At 42.2% G+C, this 14,521-nt stretch overlaps 1 protein-coding gene across 1 annotated transcript in view; it reads left to right on the top strand.

Moving 5' to 3' along the window:
* Window positions 1-14,521, top strand: part of CLSTN2 (calsyntenin 2) — a 755,598-nt gene that overhangs the window by 282,590 nt on the left and 458,487 nt on the right. The window contains exon 2 of the mRNA XM_018049827.1: window positions 2,048-2,170. Within this exon, the coding sequence (XP_017905316.1) occupies window positions 2,048-2,170 (123 nt within the window). The remainder of the gene's footprint in view (window positions 1-2,047; window positions 2,171-14,521) is intronic.

Genomic DNA, 14,521 nt, shown 5'->3' with positions numbered 1-14,521 from the left:
AACCCTGGGGATGTGATCTATACACAAAACAAAGATTTCATTTGGGTTACTCATCAAGATGCAAATGTTTATCAATGTTGACAAAACAGAAGTTGAGATAGATCTGAAGGAAGTTAGAAAGTAGGAGAGGGATGAAGAAATTTTAGGACAATGAACCTTCTTATTTTCTAAAAATGGAACGTTTAAACCCCTCTGAGACTCAGTTCCTCACCTGTACATGATATGAAGGGGTATCTCAAGGGGTTGTTGGGAAGATTAAAGAATGTATCTTAAATACCTAATGTGTGGTAGGTACTCAACTAACAGTAGTGATAAAGAGGAAAATCCTCACTAATGGGGAAGAGGTGTCAACTTCTCAACATTAGGGTCTATAAAGCACCTTTCCTGTAGGCATTGTCACTGCCCAAAGAGCAGCGGTGAATCTGAGTGATGAAAAGTCAGGGGCTATGTATTCAGCCCAGGACACCTGAATGACACGACAACCCTATGGGTGGCGTCATCATCCCCATTTTACAACTGAGGGAGTTGAGATACTGAGTGGCCAACGGACTTGCAGGGGATCAGCCCTCAAGTGACTGAGCCAGGGCTGAAACCCAGCAACTATGCCTCTAGATTTTGTTGTCTGCCACTGAGCCGAGTGGCACATGAATCTGAAGCACTGGGTGAGCTCCTGGCATATCTTTTGTACACATTTCTAATAAATAGGCCCCTGGGTTTAATTAAAGGAAAAAAAAAGATTAATTATTTTTCCCAACAGTTGCAAATTATTTACATTTCATTTGTGTTGATGGCTAATAAAAGAGCAGAGGAGCATGGGGACAGCCCAGAGTGGCTGTAACTCTTCCAGAGCCCATAAGGAAGCACTGGTTTGAATGCCAACGTGTGAACATGGATGAGCCCGCTGCCACATTAAAAAGACCTGTTCTAGGCAGAGGGGCTCTCTTCCCTGGGCCTGATTCAACCTTCAGAAATAGGTTTCAGGGATTTATTGTCTCACAGTGCTAGGCCAAAAGTCTGAAATCAGATTGTCAGCAGGACCATGATTGCTCTGAAAGTCTCCCTGATAGCTTTCGGTAGTTCTCGGGTGTGGAAGCACAGCTTCAGTCTTCATATGGTGATCTCCCTGTGTGTATGTCTATCCCTCTCTGTGTGCACATTTCCCCCTTTCATAAGGACACCAGTCGTTTTGGATTAGGGCCCACCCTAATAACCTCATTTTACTTGATTACCTCTATATAAAGACCCTATCTTCAAATAAGGCCACATTCCAAGGTACTGGAGGTTAAGAATACAATGTGCTGGGAGGATGTACCTCAACTACTAACACACTTTGAGTGTATTAATTGTATATTATATAGTGTATCATTCAACTGGTCGAATTATTGAAGAGCATCTGCAAATGCTAGGTGATTTAGACAATCTAGATAGACTCAATCTTTCATTGATCAGAAAATATTCAAATGTGTGCAGTATCTTCGCATATATTTTGGTACTTATCCATATATATGTATATAAATGTCAATAATAACTCCTAATGATGGATCGGATAAGGTTGAGGTAAAAAAAATCCCCGTACGCAGTTGTAATCTGCTATTTTGTTGATTGATAACAAGCTTTCACTCTGAAACATCTATGAATAGTAGCATTTGAGAAATAAAGCTTTGGATTAATTATTTAAAATATCTACACTAGGCATCTGCATGCTTCCCTGGTGACTCAGACGGTAAAGAATCTGCCTGCAATGTGGGAGATCCAGGTTCGATCCTTGGGTCGGGAAGATCCCCTGGGAAGAAAATGGCAACCCACTCCAGTATTCTTGCCTGGAGAATTCCATGGACATAGGAGCCCAGCAGGCTATAGTCCACAGGTTGGATAGTCGCAAAGAGTTGAATATGCCTGAGTGACTAACACACATACATACACATGCTAGGCATCTAGAAATAGAAATAATGGGATTTTAGCAAATTCATAATATTATTATGGATTGGTTATTCAACTGATGATATTAAAAGTCAGTCTTTGTTCTATTGTTTGCATTGTTTTCCAGTGAACAAGCACAAACCATGGATTGAGACTTCGTATCATGGAGTCATAACAGAGAACAATGACACAGTCATTTTGGACCCACCATTGGTCGCCCTGGATAAAGATGCACCAGTTCCTTTCGCAGGTGAGATGACGGCTTAGCATGGTCGGGCTGCACTCACTTGAGAGATGTGTCGAGAAACCTCCATGATTTCTTTGCTGTTGTCACCACCTGTGCCTTTCACAGATGAGTCTGTGCTTTCAAAACTGGGTTTCTTCTGATTCCTTGTAAATTCTATACCTCCTTATGGTCTTTCTCCTTGGTGTTGCCTCCCATGCAAGACCCTTATATGTTCTTCTTCTGAGAGATGGTGTATGATATATTGCTAAAGTAGTCCCTAAAGTTGGAATAGTTGGGCCAGCAAGGTCCATAGGGGATTTTCCCTCTAGAAAGTTGACTCATACACATGAGAAGATGTGTGACCCACTGTCCCCACTACTCACGATCATGGGCAGATGAAGACTTGTAACTTGGTGGATTGACAAGAGAAAAAGGAAAGAAAAAAGTATCAGGAGTTATTTGTTAAGGGTCATGTCCTTGAGCTTCAAAATGGGTGTCCCATTTGGAGATGGAATCTGGAGGCAGGGCCATTTTGTCCTTGCAGCTTGTAACTAAAGAGCCTTCTCAGTCATCAAGATGACTGCTGCTTCCTCCTCTAACCTCCTGCAAGGGCAAGTCCCCAGGAGGGTGTGTAAAGAAGATGGTTATGTCTCATGTTTCCATAGATTTTGGCAAAGAAAAGGGGATGGGTGATGGCAAGGGGAGGAGGGGTTGGACAAAGAATTTCTGAAGATGCCTACATCATGAGTGATATTGTTAACATTTTATAACTGTCAGGAGGAAGACAGGAAATTTAATGAAGGTTTTCAAGATTTCTGGAAGATTGCTTTATGATAGATGGGTGCCAAGCTGAGGTTTTCACTGTGATGAAGTCTATTTTTTCTGACAGTTTGCCTGTTACTTTATGACTGCTTGGGCAGAAAAAATTGGCTCTTTCACACTTCTAAGAGATAAGCTTTGTGAAGGCCTTTTTTTTCATTACAGAACATTTTATAAAGTAAGGAATGAGGGGTGAGTAAAATAGGGAAGTTCAGCCTTATGTGAAGATAAACCCATAAGTATTCTTGCAGAGCATGGGGAAGACTCTCAGAAGAAGGCCTCATCTTTATTTTATGCAGAATGATAGCCACAAAGAGTACCTAACTGTGACTTCCATGGTGTTTAGAATTGGGGCATTTCCATATATTTTCCAGCCATCCTCAGAGGTCCCAACTCAACAAAACGCCACTTGGCAGTGTAAATCTCATGCTGTCTTTTCCACAAAACATGAAATGTCTTCCCCAGACCTTCTTTGTCAGTTCCAGGAATATTCCAACTCATCCGTTTCTTGGACATAACTAAACTATATTGGGGTTAATCAGCAATTCTCATCAACCCTCTGGAAACAAACACTAGCAAAATTGTTTGGGTTATGGAAATGTTTGAATTGGCATGTGATGTGTGCTTTAAAAAATTAAGTAGAGACAACATTTAGAAGTTGAGATATTTTGCATAAAACTGCAGGATTCTGCTTTATCTTGATGAGTCAGATCTGAAGTATCTGAAGTACTGAGTTGTGGCTTCCCTGGTTAGATGGAATACGTACAAGTCCTTTATTTATCTTTCCATTCAAGTGTGTGAACCCTGTTTAAGACGTAGAGAGAAAACTAGTGACATATTAAATGAGAAGTATATGGATGCTGTTAAGTCACTGTAGTGTAGTGAGGCTAACACTTTAAAAATGAAGGATGTGTCTGAGTAGTCATTGTGTCTGCATCTGTGTAACCCTGTTCTCATCCAGTAGTGAACTAGGAAACTGAGGTTGTTGATTAAGCTGTTTTACAGTTAAGTTATAGACTCTGTAATGTAAAGACCAAAGTGGGAAAAAAAGTTTTTTAAGCAAATCTGGTATTGGGAAGTTTGGATTTACAATGACTTACCTTCCTTGGTTGTTGACCTGAAGGACACTTAATCATTTGACCTGAAGACTGACCAAAGGATTTTCTTCAATTCTAAATCCATCAAATACTCTAAACTTGGAGTTGAATTCTAACCATTAAATGTGACCACAGGTTTTCTGACATTTGAAAGTAAGGTTGGCTTCTAAGTGAAGCCCTGAGTAGTCTCTCTGAAGACAATCTCTACACTCCTCTTGATGTTTGCAGCTGGATTTTTAAAAACTCTAGCTTAACGCATCAAAAATATAATCTTCCAAGCTCTTAAGAGTGAAAAATAAAGGTGCTTTTGAGAATGGTCAAAGCTATTTTTCTCAGCATTATTTATGATCGGCTCTAAGACAGGACATAGACACTAGTCATCCATCCACGCTGCAGGCGTTTATTTTAAAACATTTATCTTAAAAAGAAAATACTGAAGATTTATTTCAGATTCCTATCATTCTCATAAAATTGAAAAATTCATATCTACCAGCTGCATCACTTCCCGAAGTCAACTGCAGCTTTTGGTGCCCCTTATCAACTACCCTGGTATTGTGTGTCAGGCTTTCCACCCTCATCCCAGTGGTCTTTATTTCCACTTAGCCGGTGAGATGAGCTATAAGCTCATGGGGGGATGGTTCCAACCACGTCACTTTTGCTCTGTCTTGTTTCTCTTGAGATGTCCCCCCTTTAAAATAAGTTTTTTAATAAAAATTTCCTGTGTAAGGTATCATTCAGTTAAATAAAAATCATGATTGCATTTTGTGGATAAATGCAAAATCCAGGGATATAAAATAGCTTTCATTGTGTATCTCCTGATTATGACAATCATGTTTATTATAGAATATGTGAACATTTCTTACTCCCAGAGAGAGACTCTGTAACATTATAGCGTATTTCCTTCCAGTTGTTGTTCTACTTTGTTTTAATCTAAAAATTTTGATCACACTTCATAGTCAATATTATAACTAATTTTTCCTGCTGAACTAAGAAATATATATCATTTTATTAAGTACTCTTCTGCAACTCATTAAATGGCTGTGTGATTTCTGACTCAATGAATATTCTAGTTTACTGTTTATTTTTTTCCAACTTTAGTGAGATATAATTGACGTATAATGTGTAAGTTTAAGGCATACAACGTGTTGCCTTGATACAGTTACATGTTATAAAATGATTATCCCCACGGTCCATGGGGTCGCGAAGAGTTGGACACGACTGAGCTACTTCCCTTTCACTTTTCACTTTCATGCATTGGAGAAGGAAATGGCAACTCACTCCAGTGTTCTTGCCTGGAGAATCCCAGGGATAGGGAAGCCTAGTGGGCTGCCGCCTATGGGGTCACACAGAGTCAGACACGACCGAAGTGACTTAGCAGCAGCAGCAGCAGTGTTAACTAACATCTCTACCACCTCACATAATTGCCACTTATTTTTGTGGTGGGAATATTTAAGGCCTACTGTCTTCTCAATTTTCAAGTATGTAATACAGTATTGTTAACTTTAATCACCATGCTGTGATCCATTAGATCCCCCAAGTTTACGACTGGAACTTTATACGCTTTGACCAACATCTCCCTATTTCCTCACTTCTGACCCCTTTTAACCACCATTCTGCTCTGTTTCTATGAGTTCAGCTTTTTTCGGTTCCACATATAGGTGACATCTCAGTGTTTGTCATTCTGTCTGACTTATTTCACTGAGCGTTCCTGCCCTCCAGGTCCATCCATATTGTCACAAATGGAAGGATTTCCTTCTTTCCTTCATGGCTGAATGATGTTTGTATATATATCTTTATTCATCCAGGCAGGTAGTTTCTATATCTTGGCTATTGTGAATAAAGCTGCAATGAACCTGGGAGTACAGATACCTCTTCAAGACTCTGATTTCATTTCCTTAGGATATATAACCATAAGTGAGATTGCTAGATCATACGGTAGTTCGGGTTTTTAATTTTTTGAGGAACCTCCATGCTGTTTTCTGTGATGGTTATACCAATTTTCATTCCCATCAACTGTACTTTAGGGTTTCTTTTTCTCCATCTCCTCACCAACACTCATTACTCTTGTCTTCTTGATGATGGTCATTCTAACTGGTATGAGATGATGGACAATTTGTCTATTTCTGGTCTTTCTTATTACAACATGTGTCTATATTTCTGATTCTATCACTTGGATGGATTTCAGGATTAGAATTAGTTGGTCAAGTATTTTAAAGTTCTGAAACATATTAAATTGCTTTCCAGAAAATTTGAATGTACTTGCAGTCACATTCACACAAATCTCTCATTCCCTGACCCTATATGGCTCATTCTAATGGTGTGGAATCTTATTTTATGACAATAAGATGCCAATTAAATCACCAATTCTGTAGTCTCAGTCTTTTTTTTTTTTTAATTGTTTATTTATTTGGCTGCTTCGGGCCTTAGTTGCAGCACATAGAACCTTTTGTTGTGGTATGTGTGATCTAGTTCCCTGACCAAGGTTCAAACCCAGGCCCCCTGCATTGGGAGCATGAAGTCCTAGCAATGGGCCACCAGGGCAGTCCCAGTAGTCTCACTGTTTTCATTTGTTGAATAAATATATAAGCTTCCCAGGATTGTTGTGTTGGTTAAACTTAAAGAATGCTGCAATAGTTCAAGATATAGTAAAACTTTTGTTGATTTGAGTTGCCTTTACACAATGCTTGTCTTCCTTTCATAGAGGAGATCACTAACTCACAGGGAGCCCGAGAAAATTGCTCAGTGTCCCAGAGGAGGCCAGCTGTGGGTCTGGGAGTGAGCACGGGGCTCTCATCCTTGCTGTGAGTTCCTGTTCCCTGTGATATTTGTTTGATTCCTGCCCCAGCTGATTAGCAGAGACACTCTCTCTCAGTCAATGAAACCTCTCTCAGACCTCAGTCAAGTCCATTAGACCTGACTCAGTTCTCAACCTGGTGTCTAAGCTCAGCGGACACAATCTTAGAGAATCAGATACAGAAGAATCCTTGAGTCATAATGAAAATTCTGTCCACTGCATGGCAAAAAAATGATAATGACAGCAAGCTGGGCACACCGTGAACTTATTAAATTCTGCACGATCCCCACTGAGGCCTGTTAGGAAACTGTGGAGACTTTTAAATTTGAAGGGAATTAGATTACCTTTCAGAGATAATAGAACTGCTCATTTGTCTACATTGGGCCAGTCTGGACCTGTCTTTTGTGAGGATAGGGCTGCAGAGAATGATCAGGCATAACTGGCTGGCTTCTCAGCCTGGGTGACTCTCTGAAGGCTGCCCAGAAAATTGCCTGGGATATGATTTGGCCTGGTTTGATTAGCTGGTTATAGCAGAAGGCACCTTTTCCTCCATAGTTATTTCTCCGGGTCCTCCTTGTTCTGCTCAGCATCTACCAATCTGTCTCCCTCCTTGTCTTTGGATCCACCCAGGGCCTTTGTTCAGGCTTGGACTCCACAGCTGCCTGATGGCAGAGACCCTCCTCGGGGGTCTGTACAGCAGTGGTGTCTTATGATGATAAAAGAATCCTACTTGTGAGCAGTCCCAGGCTCTGATCAGACACACATGGATTCAGTTTGGCTCTGCCATTAACAAGGTGTATGGTCTCAGATAAGGAACTGAACTCCTCTGAGGGGTTGCTAAGTCACTTCAGTCATGTCCGACTCTGTGTGACCCCATAGATGGCAGCTCACCAGGCTCCCCCGTTCCTGGGATCCTCCAGGCAAGAACACTGGGGTTGGTTGCCATTTCCTTCTCCAATTCATTCCCTCATCCCTGGGATCCTCCAGGCAAGAACACTGGAGTGGGTTGCCATTTCCTTCTCCAATGCATGAAAGCGAAAAGTGAAAGTGAAGTCACTCAGTCATGCCCGACGTAGCGACCCCATGGACTGCAGCCCACCAGGCTCCTCTGTCCATGGGATTTTCCAGGCAAGAGTACTGGAGTGCATTGTCCTTGCCTTCTCCGCTCTGAGGGGTAACTTATTTATATTTAATAAAATAGGGGTAAACACAGTACCTGGGGCTTCCCAGGTGTCTCGGTGGTAAAGAATCTGCCTGCCAATGCAGGAGATGCAGGTTTGATGTGCTGGGTTGGGAACATCCCCTGGATAAGGAAATGGCAACCCCCTCTATTATTCTGGCCTGGGAAACCCCATGGACAGAGGAGCCTGGCGGGCTACAGTTCATTGGGTTACGAGAATCAGACACGACTTAGCGACTGAACGACAAGAAACATAGTACCTACTCCTGGGTTAATATGTGGATTAAATAAGATACTAATACCAAGTGCCAAGAGCACTAGCAGCCAAAGGATGCCCAGTGTATCATGGTTCTGATGATCCTAGCAATGGTAGTAATGAGAGTAATCAAGAGTAACAATAATTCTCACGATCATCAATAAGCCGTGTTTTATTCATTTTAGCTTGATTATAATGAAGTGATATAATCTGTGGTGCTGATATTAAGGAAAGAAGAAAAGCAAGTTCAGGGATTTTTGGAAGGCTTGATGTAGTCACCCACTTGTACCATCAAGGTATGCTGCCTGGATTTTCTGCTTATATGTTGACTAATGCTGGGGAAGAATTGTGTGGAACTCTGAAAATTTTAGTTGAAATGTTCTACCTATCATTTATCCCTGTGGAATAACCTATCAGGTGTGAACCATGTGCTCTTTTGCTATAAATGCATACATGCACACACACACAGGTATGTGTGCAAGATGCTAGATGCATAGAATTACATCCAAGCCTTTCACCAACCTTGTGGAACAAGTGGGTCAGCTATTTTGATTTTGTTTTGCAAATAAGGACATTGAGACTTGGAAAAATTAAGCAACTGTTCTAGGTTGCCAAGCTAAGCCCTGTCACTCAATTCCAGACCCTCAGACTCCAAGTGCTGCCTCCTTTCCCCTCTACCAATTTTCCACTGTGTGAGGCATATCTCACTGGCAGTACAAGATTCCCATGGTACCTGGACATACTGTTAAAGAAAGTTGAATTCCATGTTAAGTCATTTCCATTTAAGTTCTTTTTCGAATCTTTCTGAATGTATCAAGGAGAATGTGCAGTTGGGAGGATCAAAATGTTGTTAGCACCCTCAAATACTTGCTAATCTGTCTTTTTTGACAAAGACAGAGCAAGCTCCATCCCATAGCACTCCATGGGCAACCATGTTGTGCTAGAATTTTAATAACATTCTGTTGTATTTTATTTAGATTATGCTCTATTTGGGGCACATATTGCTGGCTTTTTACTTTTCTTTCTGAATACATTTACTGATGTTTTAAAACCCCAATTTAAAGAAAAAGTTAAGTAAGTATTTAGGTAGTTTATGGCAGCAGCAAAAACTGTGAAAGAAGTCTTGAGTACCACATGGGATACTGTGAAACAGCCACATCTGGGCATCACTGCCCCATCCAGCAACCTCAGGACCACCTGCACTGGACACAGCCATCTTCAGTCTGTCCCACAACTCTCTGAGCTCTTGTCCAAGCAGCAGAGGGGCCATCTATGTCAGCCTCACTGTGGATGTGCCTTTGTGTTCCAAGTTGGTTGGTGTACGGTGTTATCCCTGAGGACCAGAGGCTGATGTCCCATCCTGTTCTCTGAGCATCAGTTGGTCTCAACCAAAGTTCAGTGCAGAGTAGGCCAGGCAGAGAATTGGGTTCAGACTTAGCTCTGGAATCTACAATGTGGGCTGTTGCCTTGGACTTCACAGAGTTGGAATCTAGCATAAACAGGAAACAGAAGAATATGGACCAGCATCTATGCATTCAAGTACTGAACATCTTAGGCTTCCCTGGTAGCTCAGCTGGTAGAGAATCTGCCTGCAATGCAGGCGACCCCAGGTTGATTCCTTTGTCAGGAAGATCCACTGGAGAAGGGATAGGCTACCCACTCCAGTATTCCCAGGCTTCCCTGGTGGCTAAGCTCATAAAGAATCTGCCTGCAATGCAGGAGACCTGGGTTTGATCCCTGGGTTGGGAAGATTCCCTGGAGAAGGAGATGTCATTGGGCTTCCCTGGTAACTCAGATGGTGAAGAATCTACCTGCAATGTGGGAGACCCAGGTTCAGTCCCTGGGTTGGGAAGATCCCCTGGAGAAGAGAATGGCTACCCACTCTAGTGTTCTTGTCTGGAGAATCCCATAGACAGAGAAGCCTGACAGGCTACAGGAATAACCTGAACAGACTTTTTGGCCAACCCAATACATGTGAATAGAATAAAAATAAAGAACAAAAGAAAAAGAAAACAGTATACCCATACTTCTAAAACCCTGTCAGACCATTTTTATTCATGTCTGGATACATAGTTCTTATTCATCTGGAGTATATATGGGTCAGTCTTTGTGTTTTTTTCTTTTCACAGAATGGTTTTCCAAGCAGATTGAAACATATTCAAAAATACTAACATGTAGGCATAATTATATATCATGTGGCCATATCATGGTTTACTTCACCTTTCTACTATGTTTTGTATATTTGAGTTGTTTACACGATTTTTCCATTAAAAAAAATAATACTGCCATGGGCAAGTTTGTTTAAAACAACTTTCTTATATAAACATAGGAGTCAGGATTTTATGTTTATGGTTTAGTTCATAAATAGCAAAAAACAGATGTGTTCTCTTTTCAGTGACAGATTTGAGCTTGTGTTGTCAAATGTTTTTGCTGATATAATCTGTGTTTGCGCAATTTCCAAGCAGATGGCAGGGTTCAGATTAGACATAGATAGGGAAGTAAGGGCTAGACAGGAGTCCTATACCTGTCTGCAGCCTGTGGCAGTCCTTGGTCCCATCTCCGTAGTCTTCGGGCCTCCATCCCTATGGTGAAGTCTCCCCCTCACTATAGTGACCGTGATCTGAAAGTTTCCAGCTGTAGGTCAGCTGTGATTTCAGAACAATACAGGAGTTATTTGAAAGCTGCAAAAAAATGGGGGTGCAACAACCAGTCAGTAAACCAGAAGATCTGGTCGAGTTGATGTTTGTGATCACAAGGGAGATGGGGTGGGAGGTGACTATGAAAAGTTTCATGTGTAGTCCCCAGAAGCAGAAAGGCTTATCAGACTGCATCTGTGCTCCCAATTCTGCTGCTACTGGAGGGGTTTGCTGGGCAGACTGGGAGAAAGAAAGACCTGATGCATCCATCCCTCTGGAATTAAAGTGTTGCTTGTCTCTGCTCCTTGGTTCTCTTTGTTCTACCCACTTGGTAGCTGCCAGCCTTGACAGTGATTGATGCGGAGTTGGGGGCATAATGGGGGTCCTTTCTTGGTCATCCCTTCACAGGCACTGCATTCATCCCAGTTTTCTCCTCTCACGCATTTTCTGTCTCCCTTCTTTCTGCTGAGGGCCGAGCGCTTCAGGAGGCAGATCTGAGCTCCAAGGGGGTGGACAGGGGCCATCATATCATCCTCAGATGCCAGGAGCATGAAGCCTTCGCCTCACTGAGCAGAGAACACAGCACTCCTACTGCCGTACTGTGTAGGGTGAAGCCACTCTGCCCAAGGGAGACTAAGGAACTTCCTGGATCTCTGTTGCCCATGACTTTGGGGTCTTTGCCTTGAATTGTTTCTCTCAGTTATGACAAAGCCTTCCACTTTTTTCTTCTTATTAATTATTCTCTTTCTTTGTCCACCTGAAACTGAAGCTGTCTGTGTGTCCCCTGCCATGTGGCCTTTTGTGGTTGTTGGTTTTAACTTGTTTCATGTTGCAGGCTATGTATCTGCTCAGCCTTGGTAAGTTTCAGATGGCCTATCTCTTAAAGATTCTACTGGTCAGTTCTCCTCCATCACACTCAATGCTTAATCCTGGTATCCCAGGCCTCTCCACAGGAGCCTGGTTGAACTAGGTTCTTGGGCAGCAGCTGGAGACCCTATGGATGGTCACACAAGCTGTCTTGGTGTTGGAGGGTAAAGGATGGCTGAACTCGAGCCAGATACAGAGGAAGGAGCACAGGAGCAAGGGGTGGTCAGTTAAGGAGGAAGGGGATGACAACAGGGAATGGACTTCATGGTCTGACTGGAGGTAGGAAACAATTCACCAGTGACCGTGACCTTCTAGATGAGAAAACTGGCAAGGTCATGTTCCAGGTAAAACTAACACTTAAGGGGGAACCAGTGGATACTGTGGGTGTTCTCCATCAATAAGACTGAAGAGTAAGGGACATTCAGGTAGAAAAACGATGCTGGCTTGCTTAGGACCACAAGTTTCCTAGGTTGTGGGACTTTTGGTGCCAAAACTGAGAAGGTCCTGATAAACTGGAGTGAGTTAGTCACCCTAATAGGAGGGAGGTCGAGTCCCGGGTTGGAAAACTTGCATGCTGGCCCTAGGAGAGATCTTGAGAGAAGCCCTTGGATGTGAGAATTTCAAGTCTCCTGGATTCTGAATTATTGACAATATACTAAACCAAGATGAAAAGTGCATAATAAAATCAGTACTAATAGCAGAGCTGTTGCCAGCCATATGGCAACTGTGCCAGTTAGAAATAGGTGCCCCGTCTTTCAGATAGACACTGCCCTGCCGGGGTCCAACCCTGGTGGATTCAGGGTAATTCAAAGGGGAGATGGAATCGGCGTCCTAGGAAAAACTTATTTAATTACAGATAGAGAGAGAGATTGGAAACGGATAGTGTAGTAGGAAATATTAGTGGAGAAAAAGAGGCTGAATAACTTGGTTTATGAAGGATACCAATAAAATTCCAAGACAAGGAATTTGCACCATCTACGTTGGGCCACCGGCGCCACTTGAATATCGGAAGGTGCCCCTCCTTGGGCTCCTTCTCGCATGGAACTTAAAAGCCAGGGCAAGTAAGTAGACGTGGTGGGTACCCACGCTCCAGATGGGAATTCAGCCAGAAAAACGGGGAGCAAGAAAGAAACAACACGGGGGAATCAGTCTTTCCAGAAACTGATCCCATTTCTTTATTTTTTAGGTTTGCTTATATACCTTTTGTTATACATAGGGATGAATACAGAGTCATGCGGGGGTCAGCAGTCCTGACCTTTATCAAAATTAGGTGCTTCACATAAACGTATAAAAAAAGGTCTTAGGGGTTTTACATCATCTTCTGGCCATGAGACCTGCTGACATTTTATGACCCTTTCTTTCTGATAACCAAAAAACTTATTTTTCCAAGGGTGTTTTTTCTTAAACCAGGCACCACCCTCTGAAGGTAGCAGATAAAGTTGCATTCCTATAGGCTGAGGGTGTAGTGGGTTACAACTAAGAAAGGAATTTATTTAACCTAAGGTTAACATGATTAATCTTAAAGGTTAATAATTACTTCTCCTATATGCTAGTTATATTCATTATAAGGGCAGGAAACATGGAGATTTAGCAGCAAACATCAACCCAGCAAATGAAAACCCTTCACCAAGTGATCTATAACAAAAGAGAAAATTCATTAACTCAAAAGGTCTAGTATTGCTAACATCAAAAACTACTATATTTCCTTTTCTATATTCCAAATACATTAATATATTCCCAGGTGCCTAAGGATATGGAGGCCTGGTAGCAATCATTGACTCAACAATGAGAGAAGAATTAAGATTTTCAAAATACTCCAAACTCTCTGTGCTGTTTATGGTTGAGAGGTAGTAAACAATCATGTGCGTAGTGGCAGGAGTATGGATAATCCTGTCACACAAGCTAGTCTGCCAGCAGAGAGGTATGACCCGAGACACCCTTGTCACACCCAGGGAAGGGAATTAGCAGCAATTATTGGCACAACAAATGAAAAACCCTTCACCAATATAATTCCTAACCAACGCACTATACTAATAATTTCTAACTTCCCAGAAGAATCTGCCTTTAGTAAGTCTAAAACATCTCGTGCCTTTCACGATTGGGAGGCTGTAAACAATCACATGTGGCCGGACGAACCTGTACAGGCAGGCTAGATAACCTTCAGAGGAGTTTGTAAGTTGAAACACTCTTGTCATGCCCGGGAATTTTTATTGACTTGGAGCTGTAAGTTAACTCCTTCTCCAAGAGAGGTAATGGGGGTCAGCCCCCCGTAAAGTCAGAGGTATAGGTGAGAGCATAAAACAGTAAAGTAGGCAGACCCTGGTTTTGGGAGTAGATGCTTGGGAACAGGGGGTTTCCTGAGGCTCGATCCTGTCTTTGCATTTGCCGAAGCCTCCTTCCTCATGACCTTTGCCATGGGCAGAGTTCCTCACACTGGCTCCCGGCACTGTCCTGCACCAGAGCACATGACTTGGCAAGCAGAAGAAGAGGTAGATTTTAACCCTAAATTGTCCCCTTGATCATACATCCTCATATAGGAAACAGCTTGCACGCAGCACTGAAAGTTAAGTAACATTTATTTATTTTATGGGGAGGTTTTAGATATTTTGAGGAGTTGGGGGACTGCATCGGGTCTTAGTTGCAGCATGAGGGATCTTTCATTGCAGTGTGAAGACTCCTCTATAGTTGAAGCATGCAGGCTCAGTGGTAGTGGCAGGCTATGGGCT

This window comes from Capra hircus, chromosome 1 (assembly GCF_001704415.2).
Source record: "Capra hircus breed San Clemente chromosome 1, ASM170441v1, whole genome shotgun sequence".
Taxonomy (NCBI): Eukaryota; Metazoa; Chordata; class Mammalia; order Artiodactyla; family Bovidae; genus Capra; species Capra hircus.
This window is presented reverse-complemented; position numbering and strand designations above follow the sequence as displayed.